Source organism: Pelophylax lessonae (genome assembly GCF_965119305.1).
Source record: "Pelophylax lessonae genome assembly, chromosome: 13".
In the NCBI taxonomy this organism is placed as follows: Eukaryota; Metazoa; Chordata; class Amphibia; order Anura; family Ranidae; genus Pelophylax; species Pelophylax lessonae.
In genome coordinates this window covers 30,098,518-30,123,626 of record NC_138780.1, presented here as the reverse complement: position 1 = coordinate 30,123,626, position 25,109 = coordinate 30,098,518, and the positions used below count along the sequence as shown (strand labels likewise).

The window sequence follows — 25,109 nt, the reverse complement described above, 5'->3', positions numbered from 1 at the left end:
AGGTTCATCTCTAACTTGACCAAACATGAAAGAAAGAAAGAAAGAAAACTTGTGACCTTCATCTTCCTGGCCACAAGACAAACAAGGCGACATCATTTCATGAGAATTTTGTCTATTACTGATTACCAGATCTGTTTGAGATGTGTACAGTCCTCTCCTCTAAGGACATCAGTAGTTGTGGCTTCACACTTCTTCTTAAATAATTGCTTCTGTGCAGAAACCACAGTTTCCAAGCACGACTCTAATTTTGCAGCCATTTCTCTTGCTTTCTGTCCTCCAGTGTCAAACTCGATTCTACAGACAATGATGAAACATCTGCCTAAACTCTTCTTGGTCCTTTCAATATTTCCTTCACTACTTCTTACAGGTCAGTAAACTGTATAGAGCCCTCTGTATTATTTCATTATCCGGAATATAATATGCGACAAAACCGCTCTGCCTTTTAGGTGCCATTGAAAAGAATTGCACCTGAAGCTGTGTTTTGTGATTGTAGTGCGTTTTGAGATCGCAGGCAGAATCGCAGCGATTCTGCCCAAGATCCCAAAACGCCAAGTATGAATGAGCCTGAAGCTGAACTTTCTGCTTCTATTAAAACACATTTAATGGAGTTGTAGTTTTCTATTAAATTGTATCTAAATCCACAGGTTAAAAAAATTGAATTTTTAATCAACTTGCCAATCTTTGGATATGGTGGCTGCATTTGTTTCCCTTGTTCTGGTTCTTTTTCCTCATGATTTCACCAGTTTTACACTTCCCATCCTAGGGGGACAACACACATTGTATTGAATGTCAATGTGAACAGTATGCTGCTGCTCCGGGTGGGTCCACCACACAGTCCCTTTCACCCCCAGTGTATTCAGATGTAAGAACCGCTCATCCAGCCATATGGAACAAATACAATAAGATCCAAAGGGCTGTACACTTGAAAACTGCATTCACTTTATTCAGGGCTTTTTTTCAGCTGGAACTTGGTGGAACTCAGTTCCACCACCTCTGGCTCGGGTCCTTCAGCTTAATAGAGCAACAAAAGTAAGACATGTGGAAGATGGTGGAGCTTTTAGGAGATGGGGGAGAAGATAGGGACAGTGGAGGGGGGATTGCATGCAGATGTCAGAACTGAAGAGGGGTGAAAGGGAGATGTGGATGGGGGATGCAGAGGTAAGCAGCGGTGGAAGAAGGCTGAACTCTGCACTCAGAGTGTAGAACACCCCTGAACACTGCACTCTGTATGCAGCATACCCCTGAACTCTGCCCTATATATACAGTGGACCCCTGAACTCTGCACTCTGTATGCAGTGCACCCCTGAACTCTGCCCTATGTATGCAGTGCACCCCTGAACTCTGCACTCTCTATGCAGTGCACCCCTGAACTCTGCACTCTCTATGCAGTGCACCCCTGAACTCTGCACTCTGTATGCAGTGCACCCCTGAACTCTGCCCTATGTATGCAGTGCACCCCTGAACTCTGCACTGTGTATGCAGAGCACCCCTGAACTCTGCACTCTGTATGCTGTTCACCCCTGAACACTGCACTCTCTATGCAGCATACCCCTGAACTCTGCACTCTCTATGCAGTGCACCCCTGAACTCTGCACTCTCTATGCAGTGCACCCCTGAACTCTGCACTCTCTATGCAGTGCACCCCTAAACTCTGCATTCTGTATGCAGTGCACCCCTAAACTCTGCACTCTGTATGCAGTGCACCCCTGAACTCTTCACTCTGTATGCAGTTCACCCCTGAACACGGCACTCTGTATGCAGCATACCCTTGAACTCTGCACTCTCTATGCAGTGCACCCCTGAAGTCTGCCCTCTGTATGCAGTGCACCCCTGAACTCTGCACTCTGTATGCAGTGCACCCCTGAACTCTGCACTCTGTATGCAGTGCACCCCTGGAACTCTGCACTCTGTATGCTGTGCACCCCTGGAACTCTGCACTCTGTATGCAGCGCACCCCTGAACTCTGCACTCTGTATGCAGCACACCCCTAAAATCTGCACTCTGTATGCAGCGCACCCCTGAACGAAATGCACTCCTGGTATTTAAGTAAAATTTTACCACACTCACTATTTGATGCGTTTTAAAGGTTGGGGGGGTTGAATTACTGTATCTATTTTCTGAGAAAAAAAAGCCCTGACTTTATTGATAATTGTTAAAACACAATATACTGCAACAGTAGACACAGTGGGTGCAAGGAAACCCAGTCAACAAGTTTTGCGCTGCTAGGGCTTGTTCATGACTGCATGAGTAGGCGCCAGCAGTGTGAAACACGTTAACTGTGTTTCCTTGCTCCCATGCTGTCTACTGGCATTTTAATGAAGTGAATGCAGTTTTCAGGTATGCAGCCCTTTGGATCTGATTGCATTTGTTGCTCATTGTACTGTATCTGTGGAGGAGCAGTGTTGTCTGAGTTGCATTTCTGATCTGGAAAGGCATTTTTCTGTATTTCCTAAAGATGGACTGGTTATATTCATTTTCCTTTTTCCAGGCTAAGGACTGCTAAGCTGCATTATATTACATGTTAGTTCTTGGCATTACCTATACAGTATTTTAATTATATTGTACATATGTTGCACATGAAACCAGAATTAGGACTTGACTATGTATTGATATCAATCTGCTGTCATCCTGTACACAACAGCACTCAGACTGGGAAATGGAGGGGCACCACTAACTGCCAATCAGGATATGCTGCATGCCCATGTGCTTACAGGGAAGAGGCAGGTAGGAGGGGAAAGCAGAGCTGATATTGCCGTTTTGCTTTTTTAAGCATTTCAGCCCCGGAAGGTTTTATACCCTTAACCACTTTACCACCGGAGGATTTTGCTGTCTTATGTCCAGGCCACTTTTTGCGATTCGGCACTGTGCGACTTTAACTGACAATTTGCGCGGTCGTGCGACGCCGTACCCAAAGGAAATTTACGTCCTTTTTTTTCCCACAAACAGAGCTTTTTTTTTTGGTGGTATTTGATCACCTGTGCGATTTTTACTTTTTGCGCTATAAACAAAAAAAGAGCGTAAAAAATGTAAAAATCAAAATTTTTTAACATTTTTGGCCAATTTGTTTTCTGCTACCTATGTTTGGTAAGAAAAAATCACAATAAGCGTATTTTGATTGGTTTGCGCAAAAGTTATTGCGTTTACTAACTAAGGGAAAGATTTCTGTCTTTTTTGGTGTTTTTTTTTTAACGAGTAATGGCGGCGATCTGCGATTTTATTTGCGGGACTGCGACATTGCGGCGGACAGATCGGACCCTTGACTGACATTTTTGACACTTTTGGGGGTACCAGTGACATTACTACAGTAATCAGTGCTATATAAATGCACTGTTACTGTAAAAATGACACTGGCAGGGAAGGGGTTAATTTTATTGGAGAGGGGGGGGTTAATGTATGCCTGGTGCTTACTGACGTGTGGGGGGGGGAGGTGACTGAGTGACACAGGGACAGATCGCATGTTCAGCTATGCTGAATCCTGTAATCTGACCCTGCCTGTCACAGGAGATCCGCCCGCTTTGTTTACACAAGCGGGCGGATCTCCAGACTCGATTCCCCGACGATCGGGAAAGAGCAGCAGTGATCACCTCCTCCCCTGGCCCGACTCCCGCTGTGACTGAAAACAGCGGGAGCGAGCCTCCGGCGGCGCGCAAGCGCCGCCCACAAGGGGAGGAGTCCAGCGACGTAGGTATACGTCGCTGGACGGAATCGAGCCACTTTGCTGCAGTACGGTCCCAGTGACTGGTCGGCAAGTGGTTAATGACCAGGCCATTTTTTCCAATACGGCACTGTGTTGTTTTAACTGACAATTGCACGGTCATGCAATGCTGTATCTAAAAAAAAAAAAATGGATGTTTTTTTTTCCCCCACAATTAGAGCTTTCTTTTTGTGATATTTGATCACCTCTGCGGTTTTTATTTTTGCGCCATAAACAAAAAAAAAAACACAATTGTGAAAAAAAAAAAAACAAGATTTTTTACGTTATGCTATAAAACATTCCCAATAAAAAAATGTTAAATGTCAATTTTTTTTTTCACCAGTTTTGGCCCATATGTATTCTGCTACATATTTTTGGTAAAAAGTGTAAATTGATTGGTTTGCGCAAAAGTTATATCGTCTACAAACTATGGGATACATTTATGGACTTTTTTATGTTTTTACTAGTAAATCTGGCACTTAAGCCCCGTACACTCGCAACGATTATCCGCCGACCGATCGTCCGACTTTTGTCCAAGTTGTGTTTTGTTGGTTGGAATCTGCCTAGACTGCACACAAATTTTCTCGCCCAACAAAATTCTACTTCAGAAGTGATGTCATGTGTTGGTTCTTTGTGTTTTTTCTTCACTGAGCATGCCCAGACTTGCTCATAAGATTTTTCCCGAAAATCTGTACTGACTGCACGAAAATCGGCTGTGTTGACGTGTTGAAATTGTGTTGACGGCCAACAAAAATTTTATAGTCTGCACACCAGATTTTTTTTCGGCCGAAAAGTCGGAGTTGGTTGTCGGAAGCATCATACTAACAAGCCGAAAATCGGCAGATCGGACGTTGGCCGAAAATTCCCTGCCAATTTTCCACGCGTGTGTACGGGGCTTAAGTCTTGCTTATGCTTTTGTTTTAGGAGCAGGAAGTGAGAAATCCCAAAGGGGTCACAAATAATAAAAGCCTGACAACGGTTCTTACACTCATGGGTTACTTTTTAAAATTTCTACGAGGCTTGTTATCATCTACCATCCAAGATCTATAAGATGTTCACACTCAAATTTCTACTTTTCTTGTGTATACAGGAGGAGAGGATGTCCCTGTCATACTGAATGGCCTTATAAACCAATCCATTCCAATGTCACTGAGTGAAGGTCCATCAGATCCTGTACAACTAGTAATCTGGAACTTCAAAACAACCCCATTGGCGACTTACACAAATAGTCAGTTTATTGTTATAAACAAAAAGTATGAAAGAAGACTGAAGATCCTGGATAATGGAAGAGTGATGAAGATTGGACATCTGAGGCTGGAGGACAGCGGGCTGTATACTGTAACTGTAACTTTTACCAACAACACAAACTATGAGAAAGTCTTCAACCTCACTGTGTACGGTATGTGACCATCTGTGTATTCTTTTCTGTAAAGCAGAGTTGCACTCTCTTGTGTTTAATAAAGGTCTACAAAAAGTGTATCTGATGACTTTTAATAAACACACTCTCACCTGTCCCATGGTCCAGCGATGTGGCTGGGGGGAGCCTCGGTTCTCTCTGTCTTCTCCCCGTGGCCCCCGGCATCTCTAGTGTGGGCACCCAGCTGCGACAGCTTGTGACCTCACAGCCGGGTGCGCACTGTGCATGCGCGAGTCGGTCTGCGTGTCCTGAATGGACGGGCAATCTTCTGGGACCTGTGACATGTCCCAGAAGATTGCAGGGACAAAAGTGGGAGAGGAGAACTTCCACCTGAGCCACCTAGGCAGCCCGAGTGGAAGTGGGAGTGGGTACCTGTCAAAACTAGGTACCCACTCCCCCCCAAAAAAAATTACATGCCAAATGTGGCATGTCAGGGTGTCAGGAGGCCTTAAAGCGGAAGTCCCACTTTGAGTGGAACTCCGCTTTAACTGTCTGAAATATTATCAATGGTTTCTAGGCTCTTCATGGAGAACCCAGATGTTAACCACTTCTGGACCGGATGATTTTACCTCTTAATGACCAGGCCACTTTTTGTGATTCGGCAGTGCATTGTTTTAACGGAAAATTGCGCGGTCGTGCAATGCTGTAACCAAATATAATTTATGTCCTTTTTTCCCCACAAATAGAGATTTATTTTGGTGGTATTTTATCACCTCTACAAAAAAAAGAGCGAGAATTCTGAAAAAAAAAAAAAAAAAAAAACAATATTTTTCACATTCTGATAAATAACATTTTTTTTAAAAAAAAATTTAAAAATCTAATTTTTTTAACATTTTAGGCCAATTTGTTCTCTGCTACATAGTTTTTGGTAAAAAGAAAATCGCAACAAACGTATTTTGATTGGTTTGTGCAAAAGTTATCGCATCTACTAACTACGGGAAAGATTTATGCCATTTGTATTGTTCTTTATTTTTTTTTTTTACTAGTAATGGCGGCGATCTGCGATTTTTTGCAGGACTGGGACTTTGCGGCGGACAGATCAGACCCCTAACTGACATTTTTGACACTTTTGGGGGGACCAGTGACATTACTACAGAAATCAGTGCTAAAAATATTCACTGTTACTGTAATAATGACACAGGCAGGGAAGGGGTTAACACTGTGGGTGATCAAAGGGTTAAATGTGAGCCTAGGGGAGTGATTCTAACTGCATGGAGGAGGGGCTTGTGGAATGATCACAGAGACCTGTGTTCCTATATAGAAGGATCACTGGCGCTCTGTGATCATCCCAGGGAGAAGAACGGTCAGATGTGATTACAACAGCCAACCGTCCTCTCTCAGCGGGGAGCGATCGCGGGTGCCCACTGCATCGGAGTCCTTGCTGCTGAGTGGGGGGCGGGAGCGCGCCGCCATTCAAAAGCACACATCTGTTCAGTAAGGCCACAAGTAGAGTTACTGTAGTTCTATTTAGTCTGTGTATTTACCCATCACCCAATAGGAAGATAGACAAACTATCAGGAACCAATCTTTTCCAAAAATTATTTGTATTGTTTACATCTTGTGGAAATTGCAGGTTTTTCTTATTTTTATTTATGGTAAACATTGATGTATTTTATTTTTATTTACTTTATTTTTAATATTTTTTAATTCGTTTTTTTACTTATATTGCCTGAAGTTTTACTGAGCATGGTTAATATTTCCAATATTGTTACAATGGGCGACTTTCTTTTTTTTTTTAACAGAAACGTTTTTATTAATCTTAAGAACAGTTACAATACACATCACAACTCAACGAGACACAGATCAGAGTTCAGGGTATGGTAGATACATCTTCAGTCAGGACACAGTACAATTTAGTGACAGCAAAATCAGATCCGGAGAGATTCAGTATAGTATTCTAACATCAAGTTCATACAAGTCACAGCCAGGGCTTTTTTTCAGGGGGAACGTGGGGGAACGCAGTACCGACACCTCCAGCACTGAATGTATGTAAAGGCAAGGGGTGCTATAGGGTCTATGATGCTGGCTGCTGGGGGATCTATTGTAACTGGTAGGGATCTATTTTTGCACGGGGGTCTGGTGTTGCTAGGGGGCTTCTTATGTTGCTGAGGGGTCAATTGTTGCTGGCAATTATCTACTGTTGAGGGAGAGGTGTATTGTTGCTTGCTGCTGATAGATCTTTTGTTGCAAATGAGGGAATATTGTTGCTGGGGTGGATCTATTGTTGCTGAGGTGGTATTTTGTAACAGGGGGGTCATTGTTGCTGGGGGGATCTAAAATTGCTGGGATGATATATTGTTGCTGGGATTGGGGTTTTTCTTTTGCTAGGGGGATATATTGTTGCAGGGGTGGGGTCTATTGTTGCTGGGGGGGATGCTTTTTTGCTGGGTGGATCTGTTATTGCTGGGGGGTTTTAGTGTGCCTGAGATGGGGTCTATTGTTGCTGGGGTGGGGTCTATTGTCGCTGTCTTCAGGGGATCTATTTTACTGCTTTCGTTCTTATCATTACCCTATTGCATACAAATTACTTAACACCACAAAATAATACTTAGTTCTGTATTCTCTAAAAGGGGTGGTAGTGGGAAGTGGGTAGTGGGTGGAACCAAGAGACATGGAGGTGGGTAGGAGGCGGAGACAAGGGGTGGCCTAAAAGAGGAGAGTTCCTGCGCCTATTCTCTGAGAAAAAAAGCCCTGGGTAAACCCACGTAAGCTAATTTTTGGGGCCAATACTGGCTGACACTTACTTCTGTATCCTGTGAATGCCTAATGTACCTTCAGAAACAGAATACTACGTTCTTAGCTGTCAGGTAAACCCATGTGGGCTAATTTTTGGGGCCTGGAATGGCCGACACTTACTTCTTTATCCTGTGAATGCCTAATTTTTCAGACTGGAATTAAAAATCAATGGGTCTGTAAAGGTTCCGCCAAATTGTGGAATGGATGCGGACCCATTTTACAGAGGTGTGAATGGACCCTATATGTATTAGACAATGTATTTACCGGCTGCTGTCAGTTCTGGCTGATTTATGAAAAAAAAAATAATAATTTTTTGCTGTAAAAAAAAAAAATTTAGGGCAACTTTTCCAATTGCAATACTTCTGTTATGGCATTGTCCATGTGCTGGGACTATTTGTGCACAGCTAGTACATCTTTTGTGGCTGCAAATATGACCTAAAGGTTTTTAAAGTTCGCCTCCCATTAAAGTCAATGGGGCCCACCGCGAATTGCGGTTTGCGGACTTTTGAGAAAATTCACGGCTGACGTTCGAGAAACCGCCCCGGCCGATGTTCGTCCATCACTACCAAATACTATGTTCTTAGCTGTCAGGTAAACCCATGTGGGCTTATTTTTGGGGCCTATACTGACCGACACTCACTTCTTTATCCTGTGAATGCCTAATGTACCTCCAGCCACCAAACACTACGTTCTTTGCTGTCAGGTAAACCTACGTGGGCTAATTGTTGGGGCCCAAACTGGCCGACACTTACTTCTGTAGCCTGTGAATGCCTAATGTACCTTCAGCCACCAAATACTACGTTCTTAGCTGTCAGGTAAACCCATGCGGGCTAATTTGTGGGGCCTAAACTGGCCGACACTTACTTCTGTATCCTGTGAATGCCTAATGTACCTCCAGCAACCAAATACTACGTTCTTAGCTCTCAGGTAAACCCATGTGGTCTAATTTTTGGGGCCTGGAATGGGCGACACTTACTTCTGTATCCTGTGAATGCCTAATTTTTCAGACTGGAATTGAAAATCAATGGGTCTTTAAACGTTCCGCCAAATTGTGCAATGGATGCGGACCCATTTTACAGATGTGTGAATGGACCCTATATGTATTTGACATTTACCGGCTGCTGTCAGTTCTGGCTGATTTATGAAAAAAAAATTGTTGCTGTAAAAAAAAAAAAAGTAATTTTTAGGGCAACTTTTCCAATTGCAATACTTCTGTTATGACATTGTCCGTGTGCTCGGACTATTTGTGCACAGCTAGTAAGTCTTTTGTGGCTGCAAATATGACCTAAAGGTTTTTAAAGTTCGCCTCCCATTAAAGTCAATGGGGCCCGTCGCGAATTGCGGTTTGCGGACTTTTGAGAAAATTCACGGCTGACATTCGAGAACCGCCCCGGCGGATGTTCATCCATCACTACTCAAAAGCACACGTGCCTTTTCAGTAAGACCACAAGTATAAAAAATAACTCCTAACCATTAGATAAGATGAAGATAGACAACCTATGAGGACACAAAGCTTTCCTGAAAAAGTTTTGCATTCTTTACATTATATGGAATTAATTGCAGTTTTCTGTACAGCCAGTCCATGCAAGACAGTAGGGGAATGTCTATAGCCAATGTGTGCAGGAGCCTCCTGTGAATTAGTACAGTGAATTCACCGGTTTGCCCTCATCCCTCATCTACACCAGATACAAGTCCATGGAGTAGGCTTTGCTAAGTGGTTGATGCATCTTTTCCTGCATCCCTCCCCTGACCCCATGCTTGTACTAAGGTCACTACTCTTACTAGAGACAATTAGTCACTAGACTCACTAGGGTCACTACTGTCACTAGAGCCAATTCCTAAATGGAAATTCAAGACAGAATTTCATTTTCTTTTAAGAAAAGTTAACATGGTGTGACATTTTCGGTAAACATCATTGCAGATGCATTACACAACATTTAGTAAATAACTACAGTTCAGCATTAAAGCAGGACTCCAGCCAGAACACTAAATACACAGTTCAATCGACACATGTTTACAGTTTTACCTGCAAAAGGATTTGGAATTCTGTTCAGTCATTCTTGTGATTGACATACTGTATCTCTGCCGCACAGCACCTATAAAAGGATCATATTACTGCTTTCTGAGTCAGCTCCCTGATTTACCATCACAGAAGTAATCAGGTTGACTTGCTACTCTCTGAGGATGCTGAAGCTGGGGAGGTGACACATTGCTTAACCAGGGGGAAAAAAGTGTCAGCTGCCTGGTTGTGCAATGTGGCATCATAATTCCAAAACATTTTGCAGCTAAAATGGTAAAAATATACAGTATGTGTGGGGTAAGGCTTTGCTCAACCAACCCAGTGCCTTATATGTGGCTGTGTATGGCTTCAGCCAGCTTGGCCCCTGTCATGCCCCCTGACATGTTTTGTCCCACGTACCAGGGCTTGGTCACTCTGTAGGTAGGCGAAGCGAAGCATGTCAGGGGGCGTGGCTGGAACAGTGCTGGCTGAGGTCATACACAACCAGGACTTTTTTTCAGCGGGAACGCGGGAACGCGGGGGAACGCAGTTCAGCACCTCCAGAACTGAATGTATGTAATGGCAAGGGATGCTCGGGTGTGCTGGTGGGTCTGTTGATGCTGGCTAATAGGCAATCTATTGTTGCTGGAGGGGATCTATTTTTGCGGAGGATGGGGGTCTATAGTTGCTGAGGAGGTCTTCTGTTGCTCACGGGGGATGTATTGTTACTGGGGTGGGTCTTATGTTGCTGGTGGGTCAGTTGTTGCTGGGAGGGATTTATTGTTTAGGTAGAGGTCTTTGCCACTTGCTGCTGGAGGGTCTATTGCTGCTGGCTACTGGGTAATCTAGTATTGCTGGAGGGGATCTATTTGCGCAGATGATCTATTGTTGCTGGGGAAGTCTGTTGTTGTTGGTGGGGTAGGGTATCTATTGTTGCTGGGGTGGGTCTTATGTTGCAGGGCATCAATCATTGCTGGGAGGGATCTACTGTTGAGGGAGGGGAGTCCATTGTTGCAGGGGTGGATCTATTGTTGCTGGGGTGTCCATTGTTTCTAGATCTATTATATTGCCTTTCTTGTTATTGTTAATTCTCTAAAAGGGGTGGTACTGGGAGGTGGGTAGGAGGTGAAACCAAGGACCGGTGTTCGGAGGTGGGTAGGGGATGGAGTCAAGGGGTGACTCAGAAGGGAGGAGTTCCTGTACCTATTCTCGGAGAAAAAAAGCCCTGTACACAACCATATCCACATCTGAAGCACTGGGTCGGTTTTGAGCAGCATCTTGGCCAACATATGTCCAAATTTCCGAATTGGTGCCTGATGCCTGCTCCCACTTTCTTAATACCAGTAGGGACACCTGTTATCCTTGTTGCCCAAGTCCCCACATATCTACAGTATGTGTTAGGGTTGTAATTTTTTTAATTAATTTTAATGTATATTTTTAACATATATTATTTTTTTTTAAATGATTTTATTTAAATGTTATATATATTATTTTTACATTTTTAAGATATATTTAATGTATTTTTATTTAATATCAAAGTTTTTTTGTGTGTTTGATGGGTATATATATATATATATATATATATATATATATATATATATAGGGGAGGAGATCAACTAGAAAAAATGTGCCAGTGTAGGGTATCAACCCCTATAGAAAATATATTGCAACCACAGGTAGGTAGTGGGATTTTAAATACCCCTCCAGTGATCACACAAGTACACTTATGTAAGAAAAAAATATGTACAAAATCTTTAGTTTAAACAATAAAATATTTAAAAACATGTATCAAATTGTCATGGCCTGCATACTGATACCAGCAAAACATTATCAACTACATATATATATATATATACAGTGGGTACGGAAAGTATTCAGACCCCCTTAAATTTTTCACTCTTTGTTATATTGCAGCCATTTGCTAAAATCATTTAGGTTCATTCTTCTTCCTCATGAATGTACACATAGCACCCCATACTGACAGAAAAACACAGAATTGTTGACATTGTTGCAGATTTATTAAAAAAGAAAAACTGAAATATCACATGGTCCTAAGTATTCAGACCCTTTGCTGTGACACTCATATATTTAACTCAGGTGCTTTCCATTTCTTCTGATCATCCTTGAGATGGTTCTACACCTTCATTTGAGTCCAGCAGTGTTTGATTATACTGATTGGACTTGATTAGGAAAGCCACACACCTGTCTATATAAGACCTTCCAGATCACAATGCATGTCAGAGCAAATGAGAATCATGAGGTCAAAGGAACTGCCTGAAGAGCTCAGAGACAGAATTGTGGCAAGGCACAGATCTGGCCAAGGTTACAAAAAGATTTCTGCTGCACTTAAGGTTCCTAAGAGCACAGTGGCCTCCATAATCCTCAAATGGAAGACGTTTGGGACGACCAGAACCCTTCCTAGAGCTGGCCGTCCGGCCAAACTGAGCTATCGGGGGAGAAGAGCCTTGGTGAGAGAGATAAAGAAGAACCCAAAGATCACTGCGGCTGAGCTCCAGAGATGCAGTCAGGAGATGGGAGAAAGTTGTAGAAAGTCAACCATCACTGCAGCCCTCCACCAGTCGGGGCTTTATGGCAGAGTGGCCCGACGGAAGCCTCTCCTCAGTGTAAGACACATGAAAGCTCGCATGGAGTTTGCTAGAAAAACACCTGAAGGACTCCAAGATGGTGAGAAATAAGATTCTCTGGTCTGATGAGACCAAAATAGAACTTTTTGGCCTTAATTCTAAGCGGTATGTGTGGAGAAAACCAGGCACTGCTCATCCCCTGTCCAATACAGTCCCAACAGTGAAGCATGGTGGTGGCAGCATCATGCTGTGGGGGGGGGATTTTAGCTGCAGGGAGAGGACGACTGGTTGCAATCGAGGGAAAGATGAATGCGGCCAAGTACAGGGATATCCTGGACAAAAACCTTCTCCAGAGTGCTCTGGACCTCAGACTGGGCCGAAGGTTTACCTTCCAACAAGACAATGACCCTAAGCACACAGCTAAAATAACGAAGGAGTGGCTTCACAACAACTCCGTGACTGTTCTTGAATGGCCCAGCCAGAGCCCTGACTTAAACCCAATTGAGCATCTCTGGAGAGACCTAAAAATGGCTGTCCACCAACGTTTACCATCCAACCTGACAGAACTGGAGAGGATATGCAAGGAGGAATGGCAGAGGATCCCCAAATCCAGGTGTGAAAGACTTGTTGCATCTTTCCCAAAAAGACTCCTGGCTGTATTAGATCAAAAGGGGGCTTCTACTAAATACGGAGCAAAGGGTCTGAATACTTAGGACCATGTGATATTTCAGTTTTTCTTTTTTAATAAATCTGCAACAATGTCAACAATTCTGTGTTTTTCTGTCAGTATGGGGTGCTATGTGTACATTCATGAGGAAGAAGAATGAACCTAAATGATTTTAGCAAATGGCTGCAATATAACAAAGAGTGAAAAATTTAAGGGGGTCTGAATACTTTCCGTACCCACTGTATATATATATATATATATATATATATATATATATATATATATATATATATATATATATGGCTTTTTGTCGAGATGAAGAGCTAGGGTCAACGCGTTTTGCAGAAGTGACCACTTTTTTAGGACCTCTTAAATGCACATGATCAAAAAGGTAGATTATTTTTCCGGAAGATTTCCGTTTATATATTTTTCATGCATCTTGAAACTAGACCACACAGTATACAGAGATCTACTGGTGGAATATCCAGTGTGGTATAGTCATGCTGGCAGGTGGGAGAAAGATCATCCCCAGAGTAGAGCTCTTTATACAGAAAGACCCCAGAGTTTCCACATGGTGAGCTAGTATGAAGAGCAAGCCTTAAGCCCCTTTTATTTATTAGTAAACATCTTTGTAATAAAATTGTGGGTTTTCTACTTTTATTTTGTTTTTAATTTTTTTATTGTTTCTGAAGTTTCATTGAGCATGTTTTAACATTTATAAGAATATTACAATGGGCACATTTTTAATATATGTAAATTATATTTATTTTTTAATATTCCATTTATTTTTTTATTAGTAATCAGAGGGTGCACATACAGTATGTGTAAGTGTATTCTGTCCTTTTTTTCAGCATACTTCAAGTGAAACAAGTTTTTTTATTTATTTTTTTATTTCTAAGCTAAGCTTTTGTTTTTCTGTAATGTGGTTGATGCTAGACATGCATGTCTCACCAAAAGTCAAAAACTTTCAGCTTGCAAAACCTCGAACTATTTTGGGGAAGGAATGGTGACAGAGTTCTACATTGCATACATTTACAGGTTTTTATTTTTTTTATTTTGCTTAAGAGGAAGTTTGATTCCCCAACCCCCCCCCCCCAAAAAAAAATAATAATAACAATAATATATTCTGGACCCTTTACATTTGCTGCTTTCTCTGTACTGCATCAATATAACTACAAGCCCAATGGATCCAGCTGTGTCCTCTTCTCACATTGCTATCCTCCTACAAGTCTTGTCATTTATTTCCTCTTGTATGTCATCAAGGGGCCGGCTGACTGTCACTACTGGGTTCTTGCAGCCAGCCCCCTGATGAAGAAACATCCAATGAATCTTCCTGGTGTTGTAGGGAAGCCTGCAGCCTCCTGGGATATGTAAAGTTGGTATCCCCGGTGGCTGCAGAAGAGGCTGACATTTTCATTTTCTCATAGGCAAGAATGGAAGGTAGGGAACAGGTTGACCATGAGTGACAACAAAAAGATAAATTAAATAATTAGATAATAAAAGTTTTTTTGATTTTTTTTTTGTTTGTTTTTTTATAAAATAAGTTAGCCAACCTCTGGTTTCAATGTGTTTGATCTTTGTGCCTCGATTCAGTAAAACACGACCCCTCATTGAAACCTTCCTTGTGTTAAAATTGTTGGCAGATAATATATTTCAAGCCTATTGATTAAGGTATGCTACGGTCTTCCTATATTTTGATCCCATTCAAGAGGACCACCTCCCCTGAGGCACAGTGTGTTCCCTTTAGGGGTGTCTTCGGGGACGTGTCCTTATTATTTGGAGGTATCACCCCCAGTTATTTGGATCCTTGCCATTCATACTTTTCAATACCTTACATTTGGTTGATTATGCCACACTTAGTATGGGTTGCCTGAGTTCTTATGTGACTATTTTTTACCTCTGGCCCAAGTTTTCTGATCTTTGTTAACATTCGGTTTTTTTACCTTGTTGTACCATTTATTTTTTGTATTTGCATTTGTTATATTCCAATAAAAAACATTGAAAGTAAAAATAAGATAGCCAAAAGTGATTTTTTGTTTTTATGTGAAGTGAAGTTCTGCTTTCCAGTCAAAACTTTTTTTGGTGCTTTTGTGTCTCCGTGATGGAGATTTTCCCTTACTTCCAAGTGACAGAACAGACACAGAGACACAGAAAACAATAAAAACCACAACGACTAATAACTTAACTTTGATTTCTACCTTATACCCTGAAGTATTGATCCAATATATACACTATATTACCAAAAGTATTGGGATGCCTGCCTTTACACGCACATGACCTTTAATGGCATCCCAGTCTTTGTCCGTAGGGTTCAATATTGAGTTGGCCGACCCTTTGCATCTATAACAGCTTCAATTCTTCAGGGAAGGATGTCCACAAGGTTTAGGAGTGTGTCTTTGGGAATGTGTGACCATCCTTCCAAAAGCGCATTTGAGAGGTTAGGCACTGATGTGGACGAGAAGCCCTGGCTCGCAGTCTCCACTCTAATTCATTTCAAAGGTGTTTTATCGGGTTGAGGTCAGGACTCTGTGCAGGCCAGTCAAGTTCCTCCACCCCAAACTCGCTCATCCATGTCTTTATGGACCTTGCTTTGTGCACTGGTCTAAATCATTTGGGGGAGGGGGGATTATGGTGTGGGGTTGTTTTTCAGAGGTTAGGATTGGCCCCTTAGTTCCAGTGAAGGGAAATCTTAAGGCATACCCAGACATTTTGGACAATTTCATGCTCTCAGCTTTGTGGGAACAGTTTGGGGATGGCCCCTTCCTGTTCCAACATGACTGCGCACCAGTGCACAAAGCAAGGTCCATAAAGACATGGATGAGCGAGTTTGGGGTGTAGGAACTTGACTGGCCTGCACAGAGTCCTGACCTCAACCCGATAGAACACCTTTGGGATTAATTAGAGTGGAGACTGCGAGCCAGACCCTCTCTCCAACATCAGTGCCTGACCTCACAAATGCACTTCTGGAAGAATGGTGAAACATTCCCATAGACACACTCCTAAACCTTGTGGACAGCCTTTCCAGGAGAGTTGAAGCTGTTATAGCTGTAAAGGGTGGGGCAACTCAATATTGAACCCTATGGACAAAAACTGGGATGCCATTAAAGTTCATGTGCGTGCGATGGCAGGCGTCCCAGAACTTTTGGTAATATAGTGTATACCTTAGACTCAAAGTTAAAAGTCCTACATCAAGAAATATCTGTATTGATGCCTAAAAGGAAGTTTTCTCCTTGTTTATTGGATATATATTTGGGAGAAATGTTTTCTATGACATCCTTCAGACAGGAAGTATGAAGAAATCTCTCACTTGGGAAACAGGCAGCAATAAAAATTGACAGTTTCTAATCCGACTCTATCCAAAACCCAGAAAAAAGTTGGGTCTGGAGTTGGGCTTTAAAACGGAATCTAAATACAAAGATGCATGTGTATAGAAACCGTTATTTAAAATCAGTTGTTTAAACAATTCTTAGTTATTTCAAAAGTTTTTTTATAAACTAAAGTTTAACATAACTTAGTTGAAAGTTACTTATTGCCAACCAGGCAAAGTACATGTACCATGCTGGGGCGGCATGTGCAGGAACAATCACATATATGTACATCATTATACTTGCTCTGTGAAATTCATTTTCTATATTCTGCAAAAAAATGGTTGATTCTGCTGTTCTCTATCTCCACCTTCTGGTCACGTCCCCCAAATCAGCTTTGGAGTTTGCAGAGCAATGTTGGCAGTTCTGTAAATGCTAATTTTTTAATAAGTTTCTATGCTGAGCATTTCCTCCCTATCACATCTGAGCACCCCCTGTGACTATAGAGTCACACATGTGGGTGTATACACAGTGGTAAATGACAGCCCACTCCCTCCCTCCTCCTCCGTGCCCACTAACCAGATAAACACAATGGAGGCGGGATATTACATGTAGATTGATGGAGGCTTCACCTCCCTCTTACTCTGAGACACAGGCTAGAGAGGCGTGACACATCCTGTGACTGGCGCAAAATCCACCCACACCATGTTATTGCAAAAATCATCCATCATCCATATACCAAAATAGAAGGATATTGCACATTAAACAGTGAGTGTTTAGTATCACTTTAAGTGGTTTGCAAACCTGCAGGCGCATACATGAGAACAAAGTGCATTTTAAGGCCTGATGATACAAAGTGCTGGCCAGCAGACATTCATGTAGTCAGAGGTTAGGGACATTATATTACTTACTAAAATGTCCTGGTCTTGCCTTTTGACCTCTATCTGTAGGCATAGCTTCCAACTTTCTGAGATGGGAATGAGGGACACCTATTAGCAAACGTATGTAGGCATGGGACCCTACCACGCTCTCTTTAAAGAAATGTACAAAAAAATGATTGACTAAACCCACAAGTGTTTTTTTTTTTAACCCCCTACTATTCCTTTATATTAGCTTTTGGAATTTTTTTAGGACACCGGACAAAGCGCAGGCCCCCCCTCAGCGTGGATGGTGTAATATCATATCCCCCCTCAATCGTCTCTTCTCCAGAGAGAATATGTTCAGTGCTTGTAGTCTTTCCTCATAGCTGATGTCTTCCATTCCCCTAATTATTTTTGTTGCCCTTCTCTGGACTTTCTCCAGTTCCAGCACATCCTTCCTGAGGACCGGTGCCCAGAACTGGACAGCATACTCCAGATGTGGCCGGACCAGAGTCTTGTAGAGTGGGAGAATAATCTCTTTATTTCTGGAGTGAATCCCCTTTTTTATACATCCCAGTATTCTGTTGGCTTTGCTTGCAGCGGCTTGGCATTGCATGCCACAGCCAAGCCTGTTGTCTACCAGTACCCCCAAGTCCTTTTCCATCCTAGACTCACCCAGAGGTACCCCCCCTAGTGAGTAGCTTGCTCCGAAGGAGTAGCTAGGCAACAGAATATGTTAATATAAAAGCTTTTAACATATCCCACCCCCAGGGGGTGGTCCCCTCAGTCAATACCCTCCTACTTCCTGTATCCAATCCTCAGTTTCAATGTCTAGCTTGTCAGGTGTAGCTGGATGTCTCTATGCTGGGGCATTTTGTCTCAGCCTTTCTCTATTCTTTTTTGATTTTGTTTGAGTTTTTTCTCTCTCTTTACTTAGCTGTTGTTTTTGTCAGCATTAGTTAGTTCTTCTGATGAAGAGGATCATGCGGGCTGGGTCTCGGGCTGATTCCCCTGGTCGCAGATTGTGGGTCAGTGGTTTCCCAGCCTGCCATCGAGCGTTCAGTCAGGTAACGCTCCTGGCACGATGAACGACCCATCCCTGCTCGGTGCAGGGATGCTATGGTGAGGTGGCTACCTCACTGGACGCTGTGCGGTTTCTCAACCCCAACTCTTCTGCGTCCTGGATGCGACTCTCCCTGTCCAATGTGCAGTGGCTTGTTCACCTGTGCGGGTCCCCCACGCCATCTAGGAGGTAAGTGTATTTGTGTGGGGACCTGTCTGTTTGGGGGGTGTCAGTCTGGGACTGTGTAACCCTGCCTGTGTTCACACTGTTAAGTTTCCCTGTCTCTCTGGCTGCATGCTGTGGGCTGCAAGGAGGGGGGCTGTGCTGCACTGTCTGTGTCAGCCTGTGTATGTGTGAATGGCTGTGTGCTGTGGGGCATGATTTTATCATGTTTGGGGCACATTACAGCGATCGCTGCGGCGGTCCGCCATGTTTGATTATAATGTGGTGTGTTTTCTTCACTTCACTGAGGTGGAGGAGCGGCGTTTTCGGCGCCAAACGACGCCATTTTGGCAGCCATCGGTCCAGCCGCATGTTACTACTGCAGGCGGCCATTTTCTTGTAGCCTTCCATAGGCTTTAATAGAGCGCCCTGCATGTCAGCACTTCCCTTCTCCTGGAGCACCGATCGAGGCAGAAGCAGCAGCGGTCTCTCAAGGTTTTTACCTCCCTATCCCTGTATCCTTGCCTGAGTGGGACTTTCTCCCTGTGGGGGTCGTCTTGTGTGGTGTGTGTGTGCGGTGGGCTGCGCTCGCCGCGCTTTTTAAAGGGACAGTTAACCCTTTCTTTTCCACATACTTTGGGGCATGGATTCTCAGGAAAGCAAATTTCCTCCCACGTTGGTGGGAAGCCAGGGGACTGCTGTATCCCCCCCAGGGGGGGATTTGGCTGCGGTTGTGGCTAGCCTTGCTGCTCAAGTGCACATGCTGGTGGCTGCTCATTCCTCTAAAAGGCACAGAGTTTCTATTTCCTCTGATTCAGAGGGTGATGGTGCTGGGGCTGCTGTGGCTGGGGTCTCCTTGTCGGGGTCCCGTTCCTCCCTGGATCTTGTCGGGTCCGAGGTGGAGGGTGAGGTTGAAGGGGTTGATAATTCTCCCCCGGGCTCGTCTGAAGAGCTTGCACTCATGGATGATCTGGTTGCTTCTATCAAGCAAACGCTGCATTTACAGGATGAGCCATGTCCTCCTGCTGCCTTGGCGGCTTATGGGACGAAGAAAAGACGCAAAACATCGCAGGTTTTTCCCTGCACTGATGATTTTCAGCGCGCTGTTAAGGATCAATGGCGTAATATACGCAAGCCTTTTGCTGTACCAAGTAGGTTCAAACTGCGTTATCCTTTCACGCCCGCTACTGACGAGCGTTGGTGTGTGCCGCCTCCGGTGGATCACGCGATAGCGGTTTTGAATAAGTCCACTGCGATTCCTGCTGAGGATACCCCGGTGTTCCGGGATGCCACGGACAAGAGGTTGGAGTCTCTGGCCCGTCATACCTATTCTATTATGGGTTCGATGCTGAAAGCTCTGTTTGCTTCACTTATGGCGGCACAGGCGGTCGCGAGCTGGACGCAGGTGCTTAGGCGCGTTTTGGTGGCTGATTCTGCCCCCTCGACGACTTTAGATATGGTGGATCAAATCCATCAGGGTGTCATGTATTTGTGCGATGCGGACTTGGATATGGTTCTGTTGGCCGCACGTGTACACGGTGTGGCGGTATTGTCTCGCCGCTTGGTTTGGTTGAAGTGTTGGTCGGTGGACCAATCTTCGCGCAAGACCTTAGCTAATCTACCTTATGACGGTTCTCGCCTTTTTTGGCGAATCCTTGGATACGCTGATAAAGGGGATCACGGGTGGTAAGAGCACGCTCTTGCCCCAATCCCACAAGGCGGCTCCTGGTAAGAAGCATGCTTCATTTCGGCCCTCTCAGGGGTCCTTTCGTGCCTTTCGGTCGCACTATAAGGGCAAGCCGTTCAAAGGTCAGGGCTCCCAAAAGAAGCCGTGGACAGGTAAGCAGAAGTCCGACCAGTCCGGATCTGCTGCCCACAACAGTGCGGCCTGAAGGGGCGCCCTCACCCGGTTCTGGGGTGGGGGGACGCTTGCTCGGTTTTCCGCAACCATGGCTGACCCGTGTTCGGGACAGGTGGGTTCAGGAAATCGTTCGATCTGGTTACAAGATCGAGTTTCTCTCTAGGCCGGAAAGCAGATTTTTTCCCTCAAATCTTCAACTGTCTCCGGAGCGTTTGCGGGATCTGCACCTAGCGGTGCGGGACCTGAGAGCTCAGGGAGTGGTGGTTCCGGTGCCTCATCGGGACAGATTTCGGGGGTTCTATTCCAATCTGTTCACCGTGCCCAGGAAGGAGGGCAAGGTACGTCCAATTCTGGACTTAAAGGCTCTGAACCGCTTTGTGCGGGTTCTCAAGTTCCGCATGGAATCCCTGCGGTCGGTGGTGGCTGCCCTGGTTCCGGGGGAATTCATGGCCTCCATCGACTTGAAGGATGCGTACCTACACATCCCCATTTTCGAGGGTCACCGGAGGTACCTTAGATTCGCCATTGCGGAGGATCACTACCAATTTGTGGCGTTACCTTTTGGTCTCGCCTCGGCTCCGCGGGTTTTCACCAAGGTGCTTGCACCACTGCTGGCCCTGTTAAGAGCCCAGGGCATTTCTGTCCTGGGGTATCTGGACGATATTCTGGTTCGGTCTGCGACCAGCCAGGGCCTGGAGACGGATCTGTTCGTCACGGTGCAGACTCTGCAGGAGTTTGGTTGGACGATAAATTATCCAAAGTCGACGCTGTGTCCGTCGGTTCGTCTTTCCTATTTGGGGATGATCCTGGACTCGGTCCAGGCAAAGGTCTTCCTACCGGACGACAAACTCATGACTCTTCAGGGAGAAGTCCAGTCCCTCAGGGACGTTTCGTGCTCGTCCCTGCGCAAGTGCATGCGGTGTCTGGGACTGATGGTCTCGGCTTTCGAGGCGATTCCCTTTGCCCAGTTTCACACACGGGGTCTCCAAGAGGAGGTCCTGTCCAGGTGGGACGGGCGACCGCAATCTCTGGATATCCAGATTTCGTTGAGCCATCGCACCAGAAGGGATCTTCTGTGGTGGCTCCAGTCCCCGGCGGTGTCGGGGGGAAAGTCTTTTCGTCCTCTTTCATGGACGGTGATCACCACGGATGCCAGCCTGTCGGGCTGGGGTGGTGTTCTGGGCGTTCTGTCCGCCCAGGGAACTTGGTCGGAGGAGGAATCCTCCCTTCCGATCAACATTCTGGAGTTGCGTGCGATAATTCTCTGCCTTCAACGTTGGACGGACAGGCTGCGCGGCTGTCCGGTTCAGGTGCAGACGGACAATGCCACGGCGGTGGCTTACGTCAATCACCAAGGGGGCACCAAGAGTGCCCGAGCGGCTCGGGAAGTGGCCGCCATTCTTTCTTGGGCCGAGACACATGTCCCGGCGATATCGGCAGTACACATTCCGGGGGTGGAGAACTGGCAGGCGGATTATCTGAGTCGCCAGACCCTGGACCAAGGGGAATGGTCTCTCCACCCGGATGTCTTCCAGATGTTGTGCGCGAAGTGGGGTCTTCCGGAAGTGGACCTGTTTGCGTCTCGTCTGAACAACAAGGTAGAAAGGTTCGTGGCAAGAACGCGCGATCCTCGGGCAGACGCGTCGGACGCGTTGGTAGCCCCGTGGCAGCAGTACCGATTGATGTATGCATTTCCACCGATTCAATTGCTGTCCAGGTTCCTTCGCAGGTTGAACTCGGAACCACACAAGGTGATTCTTGTGGCACCGGACTGGCCTCGCCGGTCCTGGTACGCGGATCTCGTGAATCTGGCGGTCGACGCTCCTTGGCGTCTGCCTCTTCGAGAAGATCTTCTGTCTCAAGGGCCGATATTCCATCCTGCTTTACAGTCGCTGGCTTTGATGGCCTGGCTGTTGAAACCGAGGTCCTGAAGGATAGGGGTCTTTCCCCGGAGGTCATTAACACTTTGATCAACGCGAGGAAGTCTTCCTCGGGGAAGGTCTATCACCGTACTTGGAAGGCCTATTTTGCCTGGTGTGAGTCCAGGGGGTTTTCACCTTGCACATACTCTGTGTCTAGGGTGTTGTCCTTCCTTCAAATGGGTGTCGACCAGCGTTTGGCGCTGGCTACGGTCAAGGGTCAGGTGTCTGCGCTGGCCGTTCTTTTTCAACGACCTGTGGCGTCTAACTCCTTGGTTAGTACTTTTATTCAAGGGGTGCGGCATCTGGTCCCCCCTAGGAGGGAGCCTTTGCCCCCTTGGGACTTGAACCTTGTTCTGTCCGTGCTACAACATGCTCCTTTTGAACAGATCAGGAAGATCTCGTTGTCCATGTTGTCCAAGAAAGTCGCTTTTTTGGTGGCGATCACTTCGGCTCGCAGGGTTTCGGAGCTGGCAGCTTTGTCCTGCAAGTCTCCATATCTGGTCATTCATCTAGATAAGGTGGTTTTGAGACCAAACCCTTCTTTTCTTCCGAAGAGAGTTTCGGATTTTCACCTCAATGAGGACATTGTCCTACCTTCGCTTTGCGCGAAGCCCAAACATCCGAAGGAGTTGGAGCTGCATTCCTTGGATGTTGTTCGGGCAATTAGGGTTTATCTGAAATCGACTGAATTTTTCCGCAAGTCGGATTCCTTGTTTGTCCTTCCAGAGGGACCTCGGAAGGGCATGGCGGCGTCGGCTTCTACCATCGCCAAATGGATCAGACAGACCATTGAACAGGCCTATGCTTTGAAGGGGAAAGTTCCTCCTGTGCCTGTGAAGGCGCACTCTACGAGATCTCTGAGTACGTCTTGGGCCTGTCGTCATGGGGCTTCTGTGGCCCAGGTGTGTAAGGCGGCGACTTGGTCGACCGTGCACACCTTCACAAAATTCTACAGAGTGGATGTTCAGGCATCGGCAGATGCTTCCTTTGGCCGCAAGGTTCTTAGTGCGGCGGTTCCCTAGGGCACTTTGTTTTGGGCTCCTTGGCTGTTTGGGATGTATTTTTATCCCTAGGTTATTTGTTCTTCCTGGGTTGTTGCTCCTGTTGAGCACCTTTTTTCCATGCTACCCTGCTGGTTTCCTTCCTTTGGTAAGGTTCCTTTCTCTGATGTGGAAACGGCGTTGCCTTAGGAGCGGTTGCGTTTCCCACCCCTCATGTTTGCACTGCTTTGGGACGTCCCCATTGTGACGAATATGAAGAGGCGGCGACTGTAGGAGGACGTAAGAGAAAACGGAATTTTTGTAAAATCTTACCTGTAAAATTCCTTTCTCTGAGTCCTCCGACAGTCGCCGCCCCCGCCCCTCTTTTGGGGTTTTTGGTTGTGTACTCTACTGCTATTCCACTGAAACTGAGGATTGGATACAGGAAGTAGGAGGGTATTGACTGAGGGGACCACCCCCTAGGGGTGGGATATGTTAAAAGCTTTTATATTAACATATTCTGTTGCCTAGCTACTCCTTCGGAGCAAAGTCTAATACCCCATTGTGACGAATATGAAGAGGCGGCGACTGTCGGAGGACTCAGAGAAAGGAATTTTACAGGTAAGATTTTACAAAAATTCCGTTATTTCTGGAGTGAATCCCCTTTTTTATACATCCCAGTATTCTGTTGGCTTTGCTTGCAGCAGCTTGGCATTGCATGCCACAGCCAAGCCTGTTGTCTACCAGTACCCCCAAGTCCTTTTCGATCCTAGACTCACCCAGAGGTTCCCCCCCTAGTGAGTAGCTTGCTTTCTGGTTTCTGGCCCCCAAGTGCATTACTTTACATTTTTCAACATTAAACCTCATCTGCCATGTAGTTGCCCACCCCGTTATTTTGTTCAGGTCCGCTTGCAAGGTTTCCACATCCTGCATAGAAGATATTGGCAAGCCTAGTTTAGTATCATCTGCAAATACTGAGATTGTACTATATATCCCCTCCTCTAGATCATTTATGAATAAATTAAACAGGATTGGTCCCAGGACAGAACCCTGGGGGACCCCACTTTCCACACCCGCCCAATCCGAGTTCTCCCCATTAATCATCACCCTCTGGACTCTCCCCTGGAGCCAGTTCTCTATCCAGGTACTCACCTTATGGTCCATACCTACCTTCCTTAGTTTGTACAGTAAGCGTTTGTGGGGAACGGTGTCAAAGGCCTTTGCAAGGTCCAGATACACCACATCCACAGGCTTTCCTTTATCTAGGTGGCAGCTCACTTCGTCGTAGAAGGTTAATAGATTGGTTTGGCAAGAACGATTTTTCATGAATCCATGCTAATTACTACTAATAATACCGTTTTCATTACTAAAGTCTTGTATGTGGTCCCTTAACATCCCCTCCAAAATCTTGCAGACTGCAGATGTTAGGCTGACCGGCCTATAGTTACCCGGGATATATCTCGGCCCCTTTTTAAATATTGGTACCACGTTGGCTTTTTTCCAATCAGCTGCACCATACCCGTCTGTAAACTATCCTTAAAGATCAAGAATAATGGTCATTATTACAGTTATTGACTGTCATTTGACTGTCATTGACTGTCATTTAAATATATGTGAACCATCCCAGTTAGTGAGGAGATTTGTCCATATATTTACTGATAAAACCGCCTTCCTATCCGTGCTGACTCCCCTGTGAGGAGGAGGAGAGTCGTTTCCAGGCAACTGGGGATGCCGTCATAGCATGGGGGCGGAGTTGAGGCATACAAAGCCGGGTCCGTGTTATGCTTCCCTATCGCCGCTGACGAAGTCCCGCCTACTGCAAGGACGTAACGCGTACGGGGGGGTGAAGTCACGTGAC

General features: G+C 45.3%; 1 protein-coding gene across 1 annotated transcript in view; it reads left to right on the top strand.

The window, feature by feature from the left end:
- Positions 1 to 274: 274 nt before the first annotated feature.
- LOC309569129 (uncharacterized protein) overlaps positions 275 to 25,109 on the top strand; it is a gene marked incomplete at its 3' end in the record, with an annotated part of 331,735 nt that continues 306,900 nt past the window's right edge. Inside the window, exon 1 of the mRNA XM_082274891.1 lies at positions 275 to 367. Coding sequence (XP_082131017.1) covers positions 304 to 367 — 64 coding nt within the window. The 5' untranslated portion in view covers positions 275 to 303. The remainder of the gene's footprint in view (positions 368 to 25,109) is intronic.